Consider the following 11,901-nt stretch of genomic DNA (forward strand, 5'->3'; position numbering starts at 1 on the left):
CTATTTTATCATACTTTCAGTTTATCCTCCTGCGACACGCAGTACGTCAGGCACGAGTTTGTATAGTGAACAAGCTTATCAAAGAAGCTAAACTCTTGCGGGATAGACATGGGAACGAGGCGCAGCGGGAGAAGTGTAGGAGGAAGGCCGACAAGCTGATCGCAGAGGTTTACGCGCTGAAGACGATCAAAGACGACGAAATTTCAAAATTCGGGATCCTAGATGAGAGAGGTCTGACCGAAATTTTACAAGACAAGTCGTCGAGTAATAGCGTTCGCATAATGGCAAGGGTGGCGCATTACAAAATTATGAGTAGAAGATTGGCGCAGTTTAAGGAGAGGTTCCCAGACTGTAAGGAGCACTTGGCAGAGAATAGGAAGAAGCCTACAAAATTGAGAGACAAGGATGCTGCAAAAACTAGGAAATCTACTCGGAATAAAAGTTCAAAGAAACAAAAAGCTGACTCGGATGAAGACTTTGAACAACCCCAACATGACAAAGATGGGGAAGCGTGTAATGAGTCACCCGAAACAAGGAGTAAATCGCGCAAGCGCAAGAAAGCATTGGAAGAAGAATGTACGTCCTTGGAAAAACAAAAATTACTAAAACGGGAGAAAGACGCTACATCAGAAGCTACAGTCGCAGACAAGCAATCGAGTGTAATTAAACAGTCTAGCGTTACGAAAGAGGCCACGGTGAAGAGATTTACCGAGCTGTTGGAGGAGCAAGAAGCTAATCCAGACTCACAGATATCTGTGGAAAATCAAGATCCTGCAGGCCCTGCGACTGAGCAAGCAAAGATGGTTGACGACTTCTTCATTACAGGGGATGGTCAAAACTATCAAGGAAATAATGCCTCGACGTCGTACACGAGACCTCACACGCATAATACGCGAGCCAGGACTTTCCAATCGAACGATCGAATTAAGAAACAAGATATAAATCGCAAAAACGATACAAACTTCGGTAAAAAACATCCGGGTAAACAATCTTTTTCTATGAAATACAAGAAAACGACGTCCAACAGGATTAATGAGAGCGCAAACGAGAGTAACGCAAATGAGACTGCGATTGATAAAAAAAACGACGAGAATGCCAGTTTACATCCGTCTTGGATGGCCAGGAAAAAACAGCAGGAAATCATGAGCCGAGGATTTCAGGGCAAGAAGATTGTATTTGCGGATGACTAGGCGTAATGATTTACCGTACGGAACAAGGAGCTTACAAGTTAATCAAGAACCTTTTGTAAAGTGCATTGTAAACTTCCGAGATACATTCGTTATATTGTTTTAACAAAAATGTATACATATGTACATTTATCTTCAGATTTAATACATTTATTTAGGGCCGGTTTTTCCAACCTATTGGTAAAGTAACTAATAGTTAAATCATGTCTATTCTTGTTTAATTTGAACGAAAAACAAAGACACACACGCGCGCGCGCGCGCGCGCGCGCACACACACACACACACACACACATATATATGATTTAACTATGAGTTACCAACAGGTTGGCACAACCGGCCCTTAATGTAAATAATATCCTAGTAATCCTAGTTATGTTATATGTTATGTCTTCTTTTCTAAATAGTTTATGTAATTTTCAATAAAATGCAATTAAATTGTAGGTTTCTACTCGTATGTAACACTTTAGTCTTCTGCAAAATATGTCGTAAATATATTATTGTGTAACAGCATATTTGAAGATGATGTTTAGTCGAACAAATAAAAAAGCTGCTTAAAATAATCGAGTAAAGAAGACATTCAGTTTAATATTTAATTATACTCAATAAGATTAAATATTGATCAGTCAATTAATATTTAATCTTGTTTCGTAATCCATAATGCAAGGAGGAACAAACATACCTGTTCGTACACTCGCATTTATTACAATTTCACAGATTTAATGGACGTAAGATTATTGAGCTTCTACGACTAGGATGAAACTCGGAGTAAACTCGCGCTTTCTGAAGGGTTCGCTTCGACGAGAATTTTCGCATCACTTGTTTTTCGAAAGAGTGCGTTGCTTTTCGCCATGCGTAACTAATTGGGAGTTCACGGGGAGGCCTTTCCTTCGACGAACTGCATCCATATAGCACCTAGCTCGATTATCGCTGTCCGCCTTTTCACCGAAATGGAGGTATTCCTCCTCCGTGGACGGCACCCAGTAAGGATCCTGCTCGATTACCTGTAACGCAGAAACATTCGAGTGATATCAAAAGTTCGCTTGAACAATTAAAACATTAATGTAAATTTAAAAGAGAAAAGAAACCTCTTCCTTCCGCCATGGATTGCAAATTCCAAAACTTAATCGTATTTTGTAATTAATATCGTATCAGTGTTACCTCCCAATGACTAAAAACTAGTTGCGGACTAGCCAATCCGGACGTTTGCGTCCGCAGTTCTCTTGCGAGATGGAAGCTCTCTAGAACCGGTAGGGTGGCCAATACTCTGAATTGTCCACCGAAGCCGTGAGCACTTTCCGTAGATACGATACGGCCTTGTCTCTTGCCGAACACAGCGTACAGTTTTCCTGCAATAAGAACAATCGTCATCAATTTTGTCGATGCCTCAGCGCAAACGGTAGTATCGCTCTAGCATTTCTTCGCGGCATTCTTCTTACGGTACCCTTGCATTCCTAATAATAATAAACATCTCCGAGTTGAAAGCTTGTTCTACTCGCGACAGCATTTTACAAGGTACTTTCCCGTGCAGTTTTATCATAAAAATACTTGGAAAAGATAATCGCAAATACTTGAACGCGGGAAATAGGTTCTCAAGTGATTAATTTTCGGCGCGGTTCGCGATATCTTAGACGTTGTTCTAGATAGTTAACGACTTATCGAAACATACGAAACATTTATGAGAAATACTAGTAGAAATAAATGATAATTTCAAGCAAACCGCTAGAATAAACAGCTACCTTTAAAGAGAAATGAAGAAAGTAATATCAGAAATATTCTAATTTGAAAAAGATAAAGCGTAGTACTGTATCTCTAGTAAAGGATATCCAGTGGGGAGAAGGAAAAAAAGTAAAAGAGGAAGAGGAAGGAGAAAAAAGTACGAGATCTCAAACGAGATTCGGAATTGCGAGAGAAACGGGGCGAACGCCATTCAGGTACGATCGGAAGACGCAAGGGAAGGGAAATCGGTCGGTGGAAAAACTGGCTCGCTGGTAAAAGCGGAGGGAAGAGAGAAAAGGATCGTGGAACACAGAATGTGCAGAAAACATAGTGGATAATGGCAAAACAGACCGCGTGCGCGCGCACGAAAGCAAACGGGCCGACCTCCGGAGAAAGAGTAAAACACTTCGTCGTTAATACGTTCCCGGGGAGAGCGGAGAGCAAGGCGCGCTTCGTACGGAGCAGCCCGTGGAAGAGAGGATGCGATACAAGGACAAACGGCAAACGGCGACGAGTCCCGAGAAAAAACGGCGACGATGAAAACGTTCGGTGAGGAGAGATAGAGAGAGAGAGAGAGAGAGAGAGAGAGAGAGAGAGAGAGGGGGGGGGGGCCGGACAGAGAGTAGTAGTGGGGATGACGTAAGAGCAAAAGACGGAGTGGGGAGGGACGGGAGCAGTCAAGAATGAGACGAGAAAGAGGAGAAGGGAGGCGACGGCAAGGGGGGCACGGGAAGGGCGAAGGAAAAGGGGTGGGGGACATCCATTCATGCTTTACTTCTGGCTTTTAAGAGTCCAGTCGAGCGGACGGCATACCTTCGCATAGGCCGATCTCGTCGAGACATTCTGTTTTCTTCTCCAGTCTTAGCGATCGCGCGCTCCGTTTCTCCGGAGAGGAAGACCTCGCGGGAACCGCAAAAAAGGAGTACCGCACGAACGAACGAACGAACGAACTCGAGCGGACGAGCGACAGACGGGAGATTTTTCGAGGGACGATCGGCGAACTCGGTGAGAGTGCGCGAGTGCGATACGCTCTATCGAACCCCGGAGGCTCTCTCCCCTTCCCTCCCCAAGATCGGCCGGTTCAGGATTGGGGAACCGCGCTCTTTCGCGCTCTCTAAAATCGCGAAGAGCGAGAAGAGAGGGATACAAGAGGAGATCCGGACCACAGTAAACAGAGACACGTGACGTTTCTGCTTTCGCGGCTGAAAGAAGAATCGTAAGACCTAAAACTCCGGGAATCCGATTTTAATCGCGTGTAGGATTCGGAACTTAGCCCGTAGAATTCGCAAATTCGGAAAAAAAATACGTGCCAATACCTCCTCGCGAAGCGATCGGGGAAACTCCTCTTTTCGCTTCATCCCGATGATCGATCAATGAGAAGATTCGCGTTTGTGGAATTCACAAAAATGGACTTCAAGTAACGGCAGCGGACGACCGGCGAGCTTTTCGAGTTTTCTCGAATCGTGTTGTATTTCTGCTACGAGTATTCCCCGTGTATTCCTCCTCCCGCTCGTTCAGTACGCCTTGTCGCGCAAATAAGAAGGTGAACGTATCGAAACCCCCTACCATTCTTTTTATCGCATCCCCCCACCGTGGAATAAAACACCTAACGCAGCAAACGTTCCCTCCGGAGAGAAAGAAAAAGAGAGAGAGAGAGAGAGAGAGAGAGAGAGAGAGAGAGAGAGACGCACACAAACAGGCGACCGCCGATTCTCTCGATCGGGATTCTTTATCGGGGAGAACTTCGCTGTGCTTCTCTCACCGCCGCGACACGATGACCGGCAAAACAATACGGCACCTGCTGTACACCCTGCTGGCGATCGCCGGCGTCCGCCGGAGCAAATGCGAGGTTTTCGATCTGCCGTTGCGAGTCGAGCACGACGAGTACCTCAAGGAGTATTTGTTCATCGACGAGAGCAAGTACCACGCCGAGCTGCAGGAATTCGACGACACGACGGTCGAGATCGACCTGATCAATCGTAACCGGAAGCACAGGCTGACGCACGAGGAGCCCAGGGTGCTGTACCAAGTCGGGGTAAGCCACTTCCCCACGTCAACATCCATCTATATCATTCTCAATCCCTAAATTATGTAACCTACGTATATATATTACCCTTACATATATATATATATATATATATATATATATATATAATTTCTCAGTTTCTAATTCATTATATGTACACATATTACGTAACTGTTACGTAGCCGCCGGTACAAATATGTTGGACGACTAGCTGACCGATACGCATATAGCAACTTATTTAATGTCATGAATCTAAACACGTTCAGAGTGCTGAATGAAAGGCGATGTTTTACATAAATCATGAAGCAAAGCGTTGATATCGCATCCGTCCACTTTTCTAATATCCTCTTCTACTCTCGATATCTCTCAAATCTATTCCTCAATATCGCCTCAAACGTGGCGCACGAAGCCGACGTTATAAGATTACGTTACTCGCTCCATTAAGTTCTCCGAACGAATTAGCGCTTGAATTGCTCCAGAAAGCGGCTAAGCGTTTAGCGACCTAATCCCGGCGAGTCCGTCTCATTGAGGCACGCAATTGAATCGTCGAGAATATGAATGGCCGGACAGATCTCGCGTTACTTCTCTCGCGCGACCAACGCATTTTCCGGATCCGGGATCCTTCGTCATCTCTCCGACCGTCGATTTTCTTTCTCTTTTACGTGGATTTTTCTCAACAGGTGTCACGTCTCGATTTTCGAAATCGTTTCGAGCGTGCGCCACGAGGCCTCGGTGTATATCTCTCCAACGATATACATACACGCGAGTTCGTGTACGCTCTCCGGGTAGTATTCCGAGGATTTGAAGCTAAATCGTCCGCTTACAGGCGCAGGAAGTGGAAGGAGAGGGAAACGTAGCCGTTAGCAAAGAGCGGCGCCCACTCGATGCTCGAACCTGTTGCTGCTGTCGTTGCTGTAAACACCTACGTGTCGACGGTATACGCGCGTGTGCGTAGCGTCTGTGCGTACGTGCGTGCGTGCGTGCGTGCGTGCATACGTGTCCCCTATGGGGTACAGCGCGTAGGTATACACGTGCGGACAGGCGCGACACCCAAGTACGACGTATCGTAGATACGTACGTTCGCACGTGGGCCGAGAGTACGTGCGCAGGAACGGCACACGGTGGGGATGACGACGATGTCGTCGAGGAGAGAAAACTGCTCCTTGCATATCGGACGAGAATCACGCGGCTTTACGAAATCGCGCCGAGAAGAATCGTTCTTGGAAAACAAATCTTTCCTTTTTATTGTGTTCTCGTTTTTCTCGCTCTTTTTTTCTCTCTTTCTCTCTTTCTCAATAATCTACAACAATCCTACAACAATCGTATTGCCTACCCGTGCCCTTGTAAATACAGAAAAGAAAAATACAATTGAAGAGGAAACATCCGGTATGGTCGAAAATGTCAAATTTCAATGCGGTTTGGAGAAACCAGGTTTCTCCCCTGAAAAGATTTTTCCGAGAGTAATCTATTTTTTCTCGCGAATATTTTTATTTTTAAAATAATTTTTAAAAATTCGACATGACCGGGACTCGTTGATTTCATATTATTAACTCATATGAATAATTTAGTGGTGAAGAGGGGTAATCTTTTCTCGTAGATCGCTCCGTTTATAATCATCGTGACGCGTATGACGATTATCTCCTCGGACAATTAGTAGATACGCATCGAGCGATTAATTATCTTATATACGGAGCACCCAGTGCCATTACGCTTTCGATCGCACGGCGAGATTTCCAGGCTTAGAGACATCCGGTACGGCTATATGGAACGATGAGCGAGCGATCTTTCTTTTTACTAACGCCATCCATCCATCCATCCATCCGACCAGATTCCCTGCGTCGTCGTGCGTCTTACCTCTCTTTTCTTCTTTTCTCTCTCTTTCTCTCTTGCTCTCTCTCTCTCTCTTTTTGTTCCGCATCTCGTTCCTCGTCTCGCGCGGCCCTTCTTCTCCTCTCGTCGTCGCCGATGCCTAGCGGCTCCTCCTCCTCCTCCTCCTCCTTTGCCTTCGTGTAGTATGTCCATCCCGAGTGCCAGGTGTCATTTTCATTGCGGCCGTGCGAGAAGCGAGAGACGCGTGAGAACTTCCGGATGGTTTACGGCGCCCTTCCGGTCCTTCTATTATCCCATTTTAGTTTACCGCCGTTCCACCGTGCGTGTGTGCGCGCGCGCGTGAGTATATGCGTGAATCCCGCTGCTCGCTGCCGCTATATCAGCTTCAAAAACTTCCTTCGCCTTTCGTTCCGCTTCACCTTTTCTTTCGCTCGTAGAGAGCCGACGGAAGTGGGATGAAGAGATGCGTAGGGAAGGCCGCGCGGAAAGGATAATGCGGACAAACACGATTAACAATCGGAAGCGATTGAAATCGGAATATAATGCCGTGAGATGAATCAGGCGCAGCTTAAAAACATCCCCGGGGAGAGATTTCGGTTTTCAGTAATTGTAAATTATTTATATACCGCCTGCAAGTGCGGCCGAATGGATTATTTCGAAAAATCTACGAATATGACATTAAATCACAATTTGTTATGCCTGTGTAATAATTTACAAATTTATGAAAAGCATTATATGCGTGCAAAAATACTGCCTTCTATATAAAATTGTTAGATAAAGATAATTTTTTATAAATGTTTAAATAACTACAATTTGTTAGCTATGTTGAGGAAACTGTAAGAGATATCATTAGCGAGTAGAAAATTATTCGGGAGCTGTAAGTTAGATTTTTAGATATGTAAACGTGTACGCGGATGTCTAAAGGAGCGAGGATAAAGGAGGATTTTCCACGTAAAAAGCTATTCGTTCGGTCCATTGTGCCGTGACGAATGATCGTAGTAAGTAGTATAATAGTAATAGTGGTAGTAGTAGTAATAGTATTAGAAACTACAGCTGAGGGGAGCGACAAAAAGACAAACGAGATGAACGGATGGTCATAGCAAAAAGTCGAATGCTCGCAGTCGGCGGTAAAACGGCGGAAGACCATTTCCTCGAGCGTTTCTTCGCTGAATGGCCACGTTGCTTCAACTACTTCGACTCACGCACTATCGAGGTGCACCTCGATAAACGCGTATCGCGTTAACAGAAACCGCGCGCGTGATCGCGTTCCGAAGAGAGCATTCCTTTTTCATCTTTTCTCTCGTTCGTAAATCCGTAATGTGTATCCATACGAACGCAGATTCGGAGAGACGCGGAAGTAGGTAATTGCGGAAGTAGGTAGTTTCGGTAGGTACGTGGGTAAACGACGAAATCCGATATTACACAAATTCGCTAGCGACGAGCGAGTTTGTTAAAAAGTTTCCTCAGTTTAAAGAAATTATTAAAAAGGACCGAGTATGCGAAACTTAAGGCAAAATTGTGAAAGACGAAATAATAAAAAAATCTGTCGACACCCTCGGCAGATATTTCGAGATTTCCATGGTCGCCTTACGGTAGTTGGCGTCGTCGTCGATGACGATAGGCCGGACAGGACGTACGCGATTGCCTCAATGAATGGACTGGCAACGTCTAAATAGTCCAGTTATAGTAGACTTTGTATCGCCGGCAGAAAGAGCGGATATACTTGAGTTACGAGTCTTGTGCGCAATCGTCCCGTTTATTTCATTAAGCACCGTGGTCCCATAGCGCGACACGACACGTTCAGACGTTTATTATTACGCAACGGTACAATCGCCGCGCCGATCATAATCGCCCTACTAATAATTCCGTTACCGTATATCCGCGTAAGACGAATGAAACGTCTCTGTGTGCGCGGACGTTTATTAATAACGTAGAAATTGCCCGGATTGTGCGATATCGATCAGCTGCTCGATTCAATGCGATCCGATTCCACGTATTTCGCGCCCGTGTCGCCACCGCCACCGACGCGAAATAAACAAAGCGATAAAATCGCCATTCCGGAACGGGTCGGATGGGACACGTGAATCTCCGCGAAAGGCGCGCGAGCGTCAATCGCTTTATTAATGACGCGGGTGCTTGTTTGCGCAGAACAGCGAGAAGGAGTTACCGGAGTGCGCGGACCGGAGCGAGGTGTGTAGCAAGGTGGATTTATATGGTGCACCGTGGGTCGAGAGACAATGTCGTTGCCCGAACGGCCGTGCCTGCCCCAGCAGTCTTCACGGGGACGACGGACACACGATCGTCGATAAAACGCGCCGCTACAAGCTCTGCGAGCCCGTGAAACGACTTCCCATCTGTCATTACTTCAAGTCAGTTTGATCGCGACACGCATTCTCCGCGATCGCTTCGACGATTCCACGTTGCGTTGCTTGGACTTCAGCTTTGTTCACGTTTAAAACTCTATCGCTGTAGTTGCACCGCAGCTGAATGACATTTTTCTACGATCTTTTCCCTGAACGAGGGAAACGAACGGTTCCTCTCAAAACACTGCACCGTTGAATCGCGCGAATCGAAGAATCACTGTTCGATCCAAATTACTCGCTCGCGAGATAAATAATAAGTAATAATGTACGTTCGCATTGAATATATCCCGATGACTTTTTACCGCAGGGACATTACGTGGACCCTGGCTCCCGGAGGTGGCCCGGCGAACGCGACGGTGCAACGAGTCTACTGTCGATGTCGACCGAACAGCGTGCCATACCTAGTACGTAGGCAACCGCACAAATCGCCGGACGGGAATCAAGGCTTCGTCTACGCCTTCGCCTGTTCTCCGCAAAGTGTAAGTCAACAATGCCACAGGAAGAAAAACGCGCAAGTTATTTATCGGATCCCGGAATATAATTTTTTTAAGAGTTCTGCTAAAATCAACGCATATCTCTCGGTATCTCTACGCGTTTGGGTCACCCCCCGTATCCTTTCGTTAGCGCGACAGCTGACGAGAAGTCCTAACCGCGGGGTCAACTTATCGATGTTTGCAGAAAATACGGTGCCAGCACAAGGAGCCCTGCCGCCTGTTCACCGTGCGCAAGAGACGCAATTCGCAGCTCGAGGAGGTGAACGCCTCGCCCCTCTGCCAGTGCCCCCGCGGACATCGGTGCCCGCGGCGACACACGGATCCCGGGTCCACGCCGGCGCGATCCTACGCCGGCGTCCTGGAGATCAAGACTTACAGCGGTTACTGCGTGCCGTACCACGGCTACGACAAAATGACCTACGGCATCTGAGGGGGGGCCTCGCGCGTTTAGAAACGGCAACTCTCGCTGCAGCGATGAATCCGGGATGTCTGCCGAACGCAAATCCGCCACCGCCACCGAGCTTCAACGGACCCCCACTCATACTTTTACCATATGTCCCCCGTTAAAAAGAAAAACGGTTGGTTCCCCGGATTTTGTCCGCCTTTTCAAGCGCGCAACAATTGGCCATTTGGTACCTGCCGATTGTCGAAACGTTGCCGTAAAATCACCGAGGCGGCTTCCAATTCCCGACGGTGGCGACGCGCGCGCGCTCGGATGATCTTTCTCGGCAAGGAGAGCTCATCCGAACGCTCTTTCGAATAATTCTTTTTTGAATTTCTTTTTCCTCTTGTTCTATATACCTTTCCTCTTTCGTCTCGAACGAAGCGCGGTACGCGACGCGCTCCTCGATCCACTTTGTCGTCGAGGAAGCGTCGCGTAGGAATCGCGAACAACGGGAAATTAACATACGCGTCGATCGGTCGGCTTGTACCAGCCATGTGACGCCGTGCCATGTACAATCCCCCAGCGGCGTTGGCGAATGTTAAGTGTAAAAAGTAATGTACAGAAGATATATAGAGATAAGAGAGAATCGTGCCCGCCTACGGTTTTGTACAGTACGTTTCGAAACGATCGCCTCGTATTCCCGCAATGTGACACGGGCCTCAAGTTTCGCGCGCCCTCCCCTCCGGTCGTAGCAACGGCGAGTCCTCTCTTTTTAGCGCTACCGATTTTTATGCCGTTTCGTAGAATATTGCGGCACGTTGCAGCTATTCATCGCAGTCGTTTTAAACTTGTATATATTCGTCCCTGGTCTTCCGAAAGTGTCTCATTCGGGGAGTATATTGTATACGGTAGCATCGCAAGACGATTTGGAAGAGACTCTCTCGATGTTATTTGTTTTACTTTTACTTTAACTTAAATAAAAAAAAATCTATGTATGTGTGTGCGTGCGCATGACGATGTTATTTTTTATCCTTTCCAGCCTCTTTTTCTCTGTGAAATATAACTTTTGGATAATGGAGAAATATATGTGTATACCCCTAAATATCAAAATTCTAAATTAGGAAAATGTATTTTTACGAAAATGTGATAGAGAAGCGATTTATCGATCTTCGAGATCGTTGAGGATATACGGTTAAGAGTCAAGGATAAGGATGCGCGAAATGACTATACCGATCTATCGCAAGTCGATAAAGAAGATATCGTTATAACAAAATATCAACAATATATTTAATCAACAAATTAAACAATGCATGAATTTTAACGAAATATACCATGCTGGTGGCAACAATTTCGATTTAAAACACCAGTGATTTTTTTATTTCATCAATTTTGTCAAAAATTTACTAATTTACTATTTTTAATTTAATCTCACTGTATGTACAACAACATTGTCTTAATCTTATAATTCAAAAATGTAAAATTCTTCGCCACCATATGTATCTCACAAATTGATATAAAATTAAAACGCACCGGCGTGTCTTAATCACCCTTCTTTCTTATCGAGGACATACATTGCTCCGAATGCGAGCAGAATAAGAAATTTTTCTCAGACGCAACAAAATTCGCGACATCGTCGTCGTAAACGCACTATTACCGGCTCTCAATACAATTTTCTATCTTTACTACGTTTTCTCTCCTCGGGAAAAGTAACTTTCCGATATCCTACGTCGGAGAGACGTGGTGGAAATTGAATTCGAAATCGGGTGCTTTTCGCCCCATACGCGTGGCTTTTTCTCGCAAGGGGGACCACAAAGAGACCGCCGTCTCTCGCGTCTAGTTATTCCGCGGATAACTCGGCGCAGGCAGAGCGCGAGTGGACGTCGGAAGCCGTGAGTTATCT

General features: G+C 46.0%; 3 protein-coding genes across 3 annotated transcripts in view; 2 read left to right on the forward strand and 1 right to left on the reverse strand.

The window, feature by feature from the left end:
* Positions 1–1,479, forward strand: part of LOC143894104 (uncharacterized) — a 1,795-nt gene extending 316 nt beyond the window's left edge. Inside the window, exon 2 of the mRNA XM_077400179.1 lies at positions 21–1,479. Within this exon, the coding sequence (XP_077256305.1) occupies positions 21–1,190 (1,170 nt within the window). The 3' untranslated portion in view covers positions 1,191–1,479. The remainder of the gene's footprint in view (positions 1–20) is intronic.
* LOC143894102 (elongation factor-like GTPase 1) overlaps positions 1,252–11,901 on the reverse strand; it is a 34,808-nt gene continuing 24,158 nt past the window's right edge. The window contains exons 4-5 of the mRNA XM_077400177.1: positions 2,346–2,533; positions 1,252–2,188 (exon numbers count right to left, since the gene is read on the reverse strand). Of these exons, the coding sequence (XP_077256303.1) occupies positions 2,000–2,188; positions 2,346–2,533 (377 nt within the window). The 3' untranslated portion in view covers positions 1,252–1,999. The remainder of the gene's footprint in view (positions 2,189–2,345; positions 2,534–11,901) is intronic.
* Positions 3,657–10,998, forward strand: Aos (protein argos). Its single transcript, XM_077400181.1, has 4 exons — positions 3,657–4,938; positions 8,908–9,128; positions 9,430–9,601; positions 9,801–10,998. The coding sequence occupies exons 1-4, from the start codon at positions 4,678–4,680 to the stop codon at positions 10,044–10,046; spliced, it is 900 nt and encodes a 299-aa protein (XP_077256307.1). The 5' UTR covers positions 3,657–4,677; the 3' UTR covers positions 10,047–10,998.

This window comes from Temnothorax americanus, unplaced genomic scaffold (assembly GCF_048541705.1).
Source record: "Temnothorax americanus isolate GAGA-0224 unplaced genomic scaffold, ASM4854170v1 Scaffold13, whole genome shotgun sequence".
Lineage (NCBI taxonomy): Eukaryota > Metazoa > Arthropoda > Insecta > Hymenoptera > Formicidae > Temnothorax > Temnothorax americanus.

Bases quoted from the DNA above. Each gene is read 5' to 3' on its own strand.
- Aos (XM_077400181.1), top strand. From the start codon at position 4,678: ATGACCGGCAAAACAATACGGCACCTGCTGTACACCCTGCTGGCGATC. The intron at 9,129-9,429 runs GTCAGTTTGATC...TTTTTACCGCAG, and splicing joins CCCATCTGTCATTACTTCAA to GGACATTACGTGGACCCTGG. The intron at 9,602-9,800 runs GTAAGTCAACAA...CGATGTTTGCAG, and splicing joins TCGCCTGTTCTCCGCAAAGT to AAAATACGGTGCCAGCACAA.